The sequence below is a fragment of the Anarrhichthys ocellatus genome, unplaced genomic scaffold (assembly GCF_004355925.1).
Source record: "Anarrhichthys ocellatus isolate YVR2014 unplaced genomic scaffold, GSC_Weel_1.0 scaffold112, whole genome shotgun sequence".
NCBI lineage: Eukaryota > Metazoa > Chordata > Actinopteri > Perciformes > Anarhichadidae > Anarrhichthys > Anarrhichthys ocellatus.
In genome coordinates this window covers 530,429-543,043 of record NW_022280142.1, presented here as the reverse complement: position 1 = coordinate 543,043, position 12,615 = coordinate 530,429, and the positions used below count along the sequence as shown (strand labels likewise).

The window sequence follows — 12,615 nt, the reverse complement described above, 5'->3', positions numbered from 1 at the left end:
CAACACTAACAGGGGCGTTCTATTTTTGATACTCTGTACTTTCACTTGAGTAGGATTTTTAATACAGGACTTTTACTTGGAACAGAGTACATCGTAGTACTTTTACTTAAGTACACAGCCTATTCCAACACTGATCAAATGTGGAGCAACTTATCATTGCACAGTAACTGTACTGAAACTGTATTTATTTTCTAGTATTTTCTATTTTATTTTGCTGTCTGACAGCACTGTCATTGATTACTTTCACATTTGCAGGTGGTGAAAATACAAACAAATACTATCTGTTAATTTAATGATTTACGCGACAGACTGATCGGTTCTCTCTGGAAGTTGGAACTTGGACAGACGGGTCGGTGAAGAGGACGTGAATGCAGCATAATAATAATAGTAAAAAGGCTAAGACCTGAACCAAACTGATCTGAGGCTCTTCACGGTGCCTCTCTGGATCACATGACTAATAATAAAAAACACCACAACCAAAGATGAAATCAACAATAAAACTTTTATTGGGGAAACACTTTCCAATCAGTTAAAGTGCTTCACAGAAAATAAAGTGAATAAACTAGAAAAACAGACGTAGACATACGGGTTAGAAAAGTGACTCCTCGTGTTCATGATCAAAAAAGAAACGAGAAATAAATTTGACAATAAGAATGTCTTACATGAGCCGTTCGGTATGTGGTTAGCCTAGCTTAGCATAAAGACTGCAAGCAGGGGGAAAGTGCTAGCATGAACTAAACTGTTAGCCATCTCCTCAGTACAAATTACCCCCCAAACTGTTGTAGTATAATCTGTCCTTAAAAAGGAAAAAGTTCAACTTAACTGCTTTTCTTTCCATGCGTTTCGATACCAATCTTGTGTCTGTGTTGAGTGAGTACAGACCTGGAGTCAGGACGTGGTTAGCCTAGCTTAGCTTAAAGAATGGAAGCAGGGGGAAACTGCTAGCCTCGCCTCAGTGAGCTTTTGAGGTGTTGCTAGATGTATTTTAGACAGAGCCATGCTAGCTGTTTCCCTCTGCTTACAGTCTTTACGCTAAGCTAGGCTAAGTACGTCCTGACTGCAACTCTGTACTTGTCAACACACACACACACACACACACACACACACACACACCTAATCCCCCTCTAAAAAAGAAATTAGAAATACGACATAAACATCAAATTACAGCACGTGTACAGTATAATCTTTATATATTTGTACGACAAATGTTGGCGAAACATCTGACAAAGTCATCAGAAATGTATTCTGCTAACAAACAGAGCTAACAGCTAACAGCAGCGCTGAACAGGTGGAGCTCTGCCAGCAGTTTTGTAGTCTGTTTTACTCTCCAGGCAGGCGAGGTGAGACAGGTGAGGTGAGACAGGTGAGGTGAGACAGGCGAGGTGAGACAGGCGAGGTGAGACAGGCGAGGTGAGACAGGTTTGTGAGGCGACACAAGGCCGGTTCACTCCGTCAGGTGGGAGCTCGGTGGTGTTGGGCGGCCTGCAGTCGCTGTCGTCTTCTCTCCATCGCCTGCTGCTTCTTCTGCTCGATCTCTGCTGCTGAACACGAACCCACAACTGCAGAAAAACACAAACACTACTGGATGAGCAAAATTTGAGGGTTGTTCACGAAGACGATTAAAACAATATCTAAAAGACGACAAATGAAAAGGGGGTTAAAAAAGGTACAGAGCAGGTTCCCTTTAGGATGATCAATACAGAACTCAGAGCGTCCCTGTTGCCTCCACACGGCTCTCAACATGGCGACTAACTTTCCATGAAAATGATCAGGAATTTGTTGGAATTAACTGGAAATGATGTGAATAAAATGAAAATATAGGTGTTATTTATGGTAGAAACGTCTCTGATGTTATCTGTGCTGCTGTGACATTACAGACTACTGGAGCAGGAACGGGCTCTTACCTTTGCTGGTCACTGTAGAAACCGGCTTGTCTGGCTTCCTGAAGGTGAACTGGTCTTTGCCGGGGTTTCCCCGCGGTGCCGACTGGACCCGGCTGCTCCCCCGCGTCCACGTCGAGCCGTTCGTGGAGGCGGAAGGGTTTTTCGTTTGTGTGTATCTGAAAGAATCCGTCATCTGTACACCTGCAGCGATGTTAGAGACGGAACTACCGGTCAACGAACTGCCAGCCGGTCTTCCTGAAGCACAGGGAAGACTTGCGGGCGTTTGTTTTTTGGGGTCAAAAGTCTGCCGACCGGCCGGCAGTCGGTTCCTGTTGGCCAGCGGCGAAGAAGCTCTCTGGTTTGACATGTGACTCCCGGGGGGAGTCTGCTTGGCGGACAAATTCTCCGCGCCGTGGAGCCGGTTCTCCACGTCTTCGCACATTTCACACAGCAGGTCGTCGTCGGCGGGGTCGTCCCAAACCGGGTCAGAGGAGAAGAGCGGGGACGGGTCCTCGGAGACAGCAGGCGCCTCGCCGCGGGACGACACGGTCGCAGGTTTCACTGGAAAGCTTTGGGCGTTTTTTGACGCTGATGTGTTCGATGCTGTCGCGTTGTATTTGGCAACAGAAGTCCTTTGATGAAACGGTGGTTTCTGTGGATCGGACTTCGCCGGGTTTGATGTTTGCCCGGTACGCCGAGATCCCGCCTCGACTGAAACACTGTGACCAGAAGGAAACCTGCTCTGCTGAGAGTCTCTAACTGTTTCTGAGTGCGTCTGGATTCTGTTGAAAGAAAAACTAGGATTAGAGTCCAGTTTGAACGTCGTTCTTTGTCTCACGTTGTCCTTTTCCCCTTTAGAAACAGACTGGACTACGTTTGCTGGACTTTCCCTGTGATTGTGTATTTGACTGGGTGGTTTCTGGGTTGAACAGTGCTGTGGATCGGTGAACTTCTGTGGATTCTGTGTCATCTCCAACACTAACGAGTCGTTCAGCAAGTCATCGTTTTCCCAGTCGTCCTCAAACTCGTCTTTCGCTGAAGTGACTTTAGCGTTCGTCGTGGAGACACCAGAAGTGGGACCGTGTGAGGAAGCGGGCGGTTTCCCAGAAGCCTCTTTGGGAGCAGGTTTAACTTGTGACGGCAGAGCTGACGAAACCTGACTCACATTTCCGCTTAAGCGCTGGGTCGGTCCGTCAAACAGGAAATCCAAATCGTCCTCCATATGTTGATCCAGGGGGAGCTGCTCGTCCGCCTTCACGGCCGGTTGATAATTCACGGGAAGCGACAGTGAAACGTTGTTTTGATCATCGTTCTCCAAATCCAAGATGTCCTCCGACAGGAGCTCCAGACTCTGCCGGTGCAGGTTCTCCACGTCTTCTTCATCCTGACGAAACATGTTGAAGTCGAACTGTTTGGCGAGCTTCAGCAGGTCGTCCACTCCGTTTGGCCTGTGGAGAAACAGAACCATCGGTTTACTGGGATGACACGGAGAGATGTTCTGTCAGCACTGTTACCGTTGTTTGCGCTGTTGGCTGCTAACCGCAGTAAAACAGTAAATATGAGTAAATATTCTAGAAACCTGATCACGACCAGGATACTAACGCCCGTGTAAACACACTCAGTGAAGTCACAGTGTGAAGTTAAAGCTATATTCAGCCTGTAGGCTTCTAATGAGAGGATGAAGATGAGGATGAAGCTTCGTTACGGTCAAGAGGAAACAGATTGGTATCCGTTGCCTCTTCTGAACCTACCGCGGGGATTTCTTCTTGGGTCTGGGAACTCGAACATCGGGCGTGCAGGGAATGGTGGCGCTGTCTCCGATCCACTGCTGTAAAGTCGGCTCCGCAACCGTCGGCCTGCCGTGCTTTCAGAGACACAACAAACAACACAACACACTGTAAACAAACGCAGGTTATTGACTCTGCAGAGCATAGTCATGAACAGTGAAGACACTATTAACCCTTTACAAAGCATGTCCAAGAATAGAAATGTTCTTGGGGGGTGATATTTAATCTCACCAGCCGTGTTACTGACCTTTGGAGCGATCCTGCTAACTATTTCTGAGATGTCCACAACTACAGGAGGCTTCTGATTCTTGCCTCTTTTTCCTGCAAAGACATACAGAGTCACCACGCAGCTCTAGATACAGCTATTTATATCCAAAAAACAAACCTCCAACAGTAATTATTCCAAAATTGTTGATAGAAAACAAAGAAATGTGGTTGGAAACATCAGATGTTTGCCTTTTCTGTTTCCTAAAGTAAATCAAAATGATGGCTAACTGATTAACTGCAACACATGAAGTTCATTCAACTTTCTGGAGAGCAACCCTTTAAATATCCACATCACAATTGCATTGAGGTTTACCGTGTCTGTTGGGTGAAGGCGAGGTGGCGTCCCAGATGATGTCCTGCTGAAAGTCACAGTCGTTGTTTGGAGACTCAACACTGAAACCACCTCCGGCTCTGGATCTGGATCTGGGGATCCTGGTCGGGGTCTTAAATTCTGCAGGAGATCCAGGAGAAGAAAAATACGAATAACAGATTCAGATTAACAAACAACAACATTGGCTGCTCAGTGTATTTGACTTCCGTTAAAGAGTATTTATGCACTCAGAGAGGTCGGTAAGGATTCGGTGTCTTGCTCAAGGACACTTCAGTAGGACACTGGAAATTAAAAAGTCTGGAAATTGAATATAGTTGTGTTAGCATGGAAGACGTATTTTATTATTGTTTATTTTTATCTGCTGTTCTTTTAATATTCTTATTTATTTATTTTTATCAGTATTATTTATTTTTTTGTCTGACTAACCTAATTGTTGTGCCTATGTTTCATGTTACTATGTTTAAACGAATAAAAATGTATGAATTCAGCGCTACACTTTATTTCACACGGCTTTCCAATGTCACGTGACACGGAAATAAAGAGGCAAATCATTTATTAGTTCATATTTTACAGTCATGACTGTAACTGTGGTGAATCTTGTTATAAGCCGAATTGAAGACTGAAACCGTTGCTTTGTAAACAATGCATTTAGTCACGTTGTGTGACGCAAGTTATCTCTCGCATGTACAATAAACCCCAAAAAAAGCGGAATATTTCCGTGTAGTCTGGCGGGACGTCGTCGGGCCTTGTAACGTTACCCGTTGGAGAGTCCACATCCTCAGTCTGCCTGAAGCTTCTCCTCAGTCGGTTTGGTTTTGATGGGGCCGTGTGCAGCGGGGAGCCCGTCGGACCGACCGGAGCGTCAACCGTCCTGCGGCTCCGGTTCATGGTTTACCGGCCAGTGCCGGTGTGTGTCGGTCGACTTGCTTGCGGTTTACAACGCGGAGTTGTGCTTTGTTTATTTACAGTTTATTTGGTTGTAAATTCGGCCAGTCGGCAGTGTTTTTGAACGTCCCGCCATCTTGTCTTTCCCAGGGTTCCTTTCGAGGGTGCGTTCAAGAGCAACAAAGTTGCTCGGATATTCCGCTCACAGAATTGCATCTAAACCACTAGTCTAGCCGTGGTTTATTTTTAACATTAAAAAGTTGTTAAAACAGTTGTATCAATTAATGAAATAACTAATTAATCAATATCAGTGGTGTAATGTAACTAAGTACATTTACTATAAGCTACTTCAATACACATTCAAGGTGCTTGAGGCCTACTTTACATGAATATTTCCATTTTATACTACCTTATACATACTTCAACTCCACTACATTTACTTGATTATTTAAATTACTTTGCAGATTGAGATTATTAATATAAAATATAAATCAACTTTTACATCCTGCTATATGATATAATTATAGGTTAAACTAAACAGCTGTATATAAAGTAATTAGAATAAATGTGAAACAAAGGCTCAAGTCATATCTTGCATAAATCTGAAATGTGATTTTCTGCGTGGTAGGTACTTTTACTTTGATACTTTAAGTATATTTTGATGCTAATACTCTCAAGTACAATATTTGCTTCTAAAATGTTGTGGAGAAGAAGTATAAAGTAGCAGAATATGCAAAGTAAAGTACCTCAAAATTGTACTTACTTGGATTTTTGGGTTATATCAATAAAATTGCCTTGACCTGACACAGCTGTGTGCGTTGCAGGAATACATATTTATGAACGGGCCTAAAATCATGAGGGGGTTTGGTCTAAAGATCCATTACGATCATCATGACTAAACATGAGAGTGTCAGAGCAGCAGTAAATCTCAGAAAGACATTAGACATCAGTTATAAGTGTGTGTTCAGAGTGCAGCTACAGGCCGGGTCCGTGCAGCAGACGACAGCGGGGGTTGTTTGTGAAGCTGTCAGCAGCAGCTCTCCTCTTCCTCCAACGTTTCCCCCAAAGGAGGGATTAGCGCGTCCCGTCCCGCTGGGCCGACAGTATATACACACTGTGATGTGAGCGCACTGATGCTGCTGCTGAAAACAAGCTCACTTCAAAATCAGATGAATGCCATTTGGGAAAAAAACACACACACAAAAAAAAACACATGCAAAGTGACTGGCTCATTGAGTTATGATTAGTGGAGGCAGCTGAAGTCTACAAATGTTCTTAAATTCCATCTTAAAGGTCCCTTATTATGAAAAGTAGTACTCCTGATGCACTACTGTTATTTTTTTCTTATCTTGTACACGGGCTACAACTGCATTTCGTTGAGCATCCCTGTGTTGCATAATGACAATAAATGATCCTAGAATCCCTGAATCCTTAAATCCCTGTTTTAAAAAGTGAGATTTTCACATCTTTTCATGGAGAAATACACAGCCCGAGTTCAGAAACTATGCCTTTAAACGAGCCGTCAAAACTTCGGTACTGCTGTGATGTCACACCTATACAATATATAAATATATATGTATGTATATATATATATATATATATATATATGGACCCACTATCACCCCTTAATGACAAGCCGCAACCCAAATTTTCAACTTCTGAAATGTATTTAATGAAAAGATGGTGCAGTTTGAACCTGAGCTGAAAATGTCCTCTGCAGTCATATAGTAGGGAGCTCTCTTGTGCAGAGAAATTGTTCCTGTCAGTCCCCGTCTGATATATATATATATATATATATATATATGAATATATATTCAAGAAGTCTAGTAGTAGTAACGTCTCTGTGTAGTAAACAACTGTCAAATCAAATAAAGAAAGTACACATCAATTATATTTTAACAATTATTATTCTCAGTTTTCAAATTTAACTGGATGGATTATAAATTATACATAAATAAATGATCTTCTCATTTCAAGTAAAATAACGCTGGATTAAAGAATACATTACATAACAGAATTCATTTTAGAAAAATGTATTTCACTGAAATGCCCTGCAGCTTTAAATTCAGTTCATTCAGGGTGAAGTGTAAAGCCATAATATTATATTTTTCTCATCTTCTAAAAAGAGAAATGAGTGTGGGAAGAATTCACTTATATGAGTCTGTCCAGTCAGAGTCTAATGACTCTGGTCTCTCTGGACATTTTTCCCTTTTGGAGGTCGTGATTTAACTATCACAACTCACACTTCAACAGTCCTGCTCTGCTATCTATATCGTCTCTCCCCCGTGTGTCACGGTGTGCGTACATCTCACTCAATCAGGAAACTTGTCAGAATGCCCATATTTGATTGGCTGAGCTGCATCACGTGATGTAATTCACAACGCATTGGTCGGTGTTTTTCCTGCACCGCTGAACAAGTGCCGTAAATGCTGGAAAAATCCCCTTCAAAATAAAATCACAACTTTCTTTTTTTTTTTTTTTTTGTCAGGCAAGGGCCCGCGACCCACTGAAAACGGGTCCTGGTTCTCGACCCACCAGTTGAGAATCACACTGTGAAGCACCACCTTTGCGCCACATTCATTTTGTTTCCCCCGACAATTTCCGTGTAAATCAGAGGAAGTAAAGAAAACCTCACCAGTTAAGAGGCGGAGCTACACTGTGAAGAGAAGAGCTGCAACGTCACACTCCAGAAACGAAAGTGACTTCATCAGGTCTTTCTCAACAACACAGCAGAGTCTCTTCCAAACACTGGTGAGTACAGCGGATCATATTTACACTTTCAACAACCAGGATTAACACAAAACTGGAACTTCACTCAGGCAGGAAGTTCCACTCTTTTCACTTCAGACTTGATCAATTGTTCACAATATAACTGTCTGTTTGTCCACAGTCCCACTATACAGTAACTCACTTTAACAGCTTTGAACAGTCTCAGGACTTTAGCAACTTGTAGCTGAATCTCTGTGGTTTGAACTTTAGTCTCACTGCTACTTTCCTGCTGTTATTACTGTTCACTGATCGCTTCCTACATTCTGCTTCATCTGCTTCCTCTAGCTCTTTCACATTAAAAGCCTTCCACCAGAGAACCAGTGGGAGGCTCTTAATGTGAAGCAGCTTTTGAAATGTGATGCGTTTGTCATCAGGTAAACTGCTAGAATGTAACAAAATGCCGTCTACACAACAGGAAGTGGAGATATTCTGGACTGTTTTGCGAGAGCAGCGATCTAATAAACACGTTTTGAATGATCTCTGTTTCTCACGGCTCGGTCCAAACACATTATACAGTATATGATTACAACATTTCTAATATCTTGTGTTATACTTATAAGAACGGTAATCACACTGGTTTCTATTCAAACAAATATTCAAAACTAAACGTGTTAGCAGTGCTGTTCTTCAACACAAATTAGACTTATTCTGTGCTGCTTTGTGAGAGTAGCAAGCTTGAACTTGTCAGCACGACTTTGATCTTGGTTGCTTACTTAAAAGATATAAAAATAATCATACTTATTTCCTTTCTAAACAAATAATTAAACTATTTTGAATTAAATGTTTTTCTTTTCTTCCACACTTTGTGTAGATATGGCTGCTGCAAACTATCTGTCATCTGAAGATCAGTTCCTGTGCTCCATCTGTCTGGATGTGTTCACTGATCCAGTCACCACATCATGTGGACACAACTTCTGCAAGAACTGCATCAATGAACACTGGAATGCCAACGACCAGCACATGTGTCCAATGTGTAAAAAGGTTTTCATCTCAAGACCTGAGCTGCACGTCAACACTTTCATCTCTGAGATGGTTGATCAGTTCAGACAGTCACCTCAACAGAAAACCAGCAGCTCAGAGCAACAAGAGTCCAAACCAGGAGAAGTTCCCTGTGACGTCTGCACTGGAACCAAACTGAAGGCCCTGAAGTCCTGCCTGGTGTGTCTGGCCTCCTACTGTGAGACTCACCTGGAGCCTCATCTGACAATGTCAGGCCTGAAAAGACATCAGCTGATCGACCCTGTGAAGAACCTGGAAGACAGGATGTGTACGAAGCACGATAAACCTCTGGAGCTGTTCTGTAAGACCGACCAGATGTGTGTCTGCACGCTCTGCCCCGTTTTAGATCATAAGACGCACGAGTTTGTTCCTCTGAAAGAAGAATATGAAGGAAAGATGGCCGAACTGGGGAAGACAGAGGCTGAAATTCAGCAGATGATCCAGAAGAGGCAACTGAAGATTCAGGAGATCAGACACTCAGTCAACCTCAGTGAGGAAGATGCAAACCGAGAGATCGTAGAAGGTGTTCAGGTCTTCACTGATCTGAAGGAGTCTGTTGAGAGAGCTCAGGCCAATCTCATAAACACGATCAAAGAGAAGCACAAAAGAAAAGAGAAACAGGCCGAAGCTTTCATTAGAGCGCTAAATCAGGAAATCTCTGAGCTGATAAAGAGAAGCACTGAGGTGGAGAAGCTCTCACACTCTGAAGACCACCTCCATCTTCTCCAGAGTGTTCAGTCCTCAAACATCCACCACCCACCACCCACCAAGGACTGGACAAAGGTCAGTGTCCATCCAGCATCATATGAGGGGACTGTGAGGAGAGCTGTGGTTCAGCTGGAGGAGACGCTCAGTAAAAAGATAAAGAAGCTGGTTAAAGCTGAGCTGAAGAGGGTCCAGAAGTTTGCAGTGGATGTGACTCTTGATCCTGATACAGAACATCCTCAACTCATCCTGTCTAATTATGGGAAACTAGCAAAACTTGGTGACGTGAAGAAGAAACTCCCAAACAACCCAGAGGGATTTTCTGATTGTGTTTGTGTTTTAGGAAAGCAGAGTTTCTTTTCAGGACAATCTTATTTTGAGGTTCAAGTTAAAGGAAAGACTGAGTGGGATTTAGGAGTGGCCAGAGAGTCGATCAACAGGAAGGGAAAGATCGCACTGAGTCCTCAGAATGGTTACTGGACCATAGGGTTGAAAAATGGAAATAAGTACGAAGCTCTTGCTGGCCCTTCAGTCAGTCTCTCTCTGAAGTCTCGGCCTCAGAAGGTGGGGGTGTTTGTGGATTATGAGGAGGGTCTGGTCTCCTTCTATGACGTAGATGCTGCAGCTCTTATCTACTCCTTCACTGGCTGCTCCTTCAAAGAGAAACTCCTCCCATACTTCAGTCCTTGTTCTAATCCTGGTGGTAAAAAACTCTGAACTTCTGATCATCTCTCCTGTCAGAGTAAACTGATCACTTATCTTATTTCATGTTCTGCATTTAGTTTTATTTCAAGGAAGCAAATGTACACATCTCATTTCCTACAGAATCTGTTTAATGTGGTGATTGATTTACACGTCATTATTGTATTATGTGTATCCCACTACATAGTAACACATTCATCTCTTCAACCCTGGATCATGACGCACATTATGTGGATGAAATGTATCTAAATCCATGATAAAGCTGAAGAAACCGGATGTTTTCTCACGTTAATCTTTCCGCTAACTTTCTTAGCTCATTCTTGAGGCTCATACGTACCGTCATTCGTTGCGATTCTAAAGGTGCGTTCACACCAAACTCGACACAGCCCCACACAGGTGATTTGAGGGATGTAATAGTGCTGAAGCTTAGCTCAGCTTAGCTTGTTAGCTGATGAGAGAATGGGAGAGTAGCAACAGCAGCAGTTAGTGGCTGTGTGATATTTGGCCAAACGGTTTTAGACTATGGTTTTTACTTGAAGTCCTCAGCAAACGTTCAAATCTCTTCAACTTGCAAAATAAAATATGTGACAAAGTGAGTTACAATAAACTAAAGTTCAGGAAAAGCCTCAGTCTTCCCAGCTTCATCAAAGACAAAGGGACGAGGACAGAGAAGTAGAGCTTCCAGCCGCTCAGCTAAGCGAATAAAAACAGAAACTGATGGAGAGGTTATTCATTCACAACCAAAAACTGATGAAACGGCTTCAGACTCTTCTGAGACTGAAGTCAGTTATGATGACTGGCAAGCACCTCTGCCAGATCCTGAAACTGAAACGAAAGACAGTGACAGTGATTTTAAGGAGACCAGGGCACCTGAGTCTGCTGTACATGCTCTGAAATCTAAGGAGGCCCCTCCAGGTGATGGTGGATGTAATGCTGGCAAAGGTCACTTCAGAGACAGATGATATGTAACTGTGGCAAAGGTCCTCCAGCTGTCTGGTTTGTGAGGAATTATTTAGAGTGAAGCAAAAGGTAGATTCCCAAACAAGAGTCCACGCAGGTGAGAAGCCGTTTAGATGTGACGTTTGTGAGAAAAGATTTAATCATTTATTATTACTATAATTAGTATGACTATTATTTATTATTATAAACTCAATACAACTAACCAAACTCAAATAAATCCAAGTATGTTTTTCAATAGTTTTAGTTGTTAGTTGAAATACTATTTTGCACTTTTCCCTCATAAAATGCAAACGTGTTTATATTTATCAGATACGTTGGTGCTTTAAATTGTCCTGCTGCTTCTGTTGTTTTTCTTCACATCCAGTACATGATTGACTTCCTGACGGTTGACCCAAAGTGACCTGGATTGGTGGGATTTCACAGCGAGGAGCCAATCAGGACCGAGTCCAACTGTGAAACGTTTAAACTGAGACTACTAAAAGAAAACATTCTACAACATCAAGTCATTGTGAATCACACCCGTACATAAGATGAGGGGGAATTGGGAACCCAACATTAGACCGCCTCTGAAACGATTTAAACATTAACATTCAAAAACAACCCAGCCACCATTTACTGTCTTCCAAAAGAGTGCAGCCCTGTTTCCAACTCGCCAACTGTGTGGACTGAGGTGAAATCTGAGCGATTCATCGTTGGGCCGACATGGCGACCCTCTGCCTGGCTCGCAGCCAAACACAGACACGCACCATATTTCATGGTCTGTGCATCCGGATAGAATATCCTGCTGCTCTAAAGAAAACAGGTTTGATGCACTGAGAGAGGAATCCGTGGCAGAGCTGTCAGGAAGGAAAGAGGCAGCTACCTGGTTTTTACATTACAGTGGCAGCGGCTAAATTACTGTTTTTTTCCCAGCAGACATTGTCCGTCTTTGAAATGCGATCCGAAGAAAAAGGACTGAGCACTTTCAGGCTGGCGGATCAGAGAGCATGTGTCAGATATGCTGCTCTCTAATCTCACCAATCTATCACTGTCTGCTTAGAAGTGCCAGAGAGCCTCCGGGTTGCAAACTGCGGTACCAACTCTCATCTGCTGCAATCAAACCTGTTTGTAAGTCAGAGTGCAGCTACAGGACGAGGTCTGGATACTAACAATAAATAGTCACGACTAAATAAGCAACCATCAAAATAAAAACGTAGACACACAAAACATTTATCGAGAGTCTAAAAAAACAGCTCCATTACAACCGTGTGGGTGTTGTTTGATCAGATTTAATTGACAGTGACCAAACAACCGATCAACCATTATCAGATACTGAGTCAGATGTTGC

The 12,615-nt window shown here is 42.9% G+C and overlaps 1 protein-coding gene and 1 pseudogene across 1 annotated transcript; one reads left to right on the top strand and one right to left on the bottom strand.

The window, feature by feature from the left end:
* Positions 1–561: 561 nt before the first annotated feature.
* etaa1a (ETAA1 activator of ATR kinase a) lies at positions 562–5,269 on the bottom strand. Its single transcript, XM_031876670.1, has 6 exons — positions 5,027–5,269; positions 4,251–4,388; positions 3,918–3,991; positions 3,635–3,747; positions 1,905–3,331; positions 562–1,559 (listed from the first exon to the last, which is right to left on the bottom strand). Exons 1-6 carry the CDS (start codon positions 5,154–5,156, stop codon positions 1,453–1,455), a joined length of 1,989 nt encoding a protein of 662 aa, XP_031732530.1. The 5' UTR covers positions 5,157–5,269; the 3' UTR covers positions 562–1,452.
* Positions 5,270–7,817: 2,548 nt separating this feature from the next.
* On the top strand, positions 7,818–10,581 carry LOC116399482 (E3 ubiquitin-protein ligase TRIM39-like; annotated as a pseudogene).
* Positions 10,582–12,615: the final 2,034 nt, after the last annotated feature.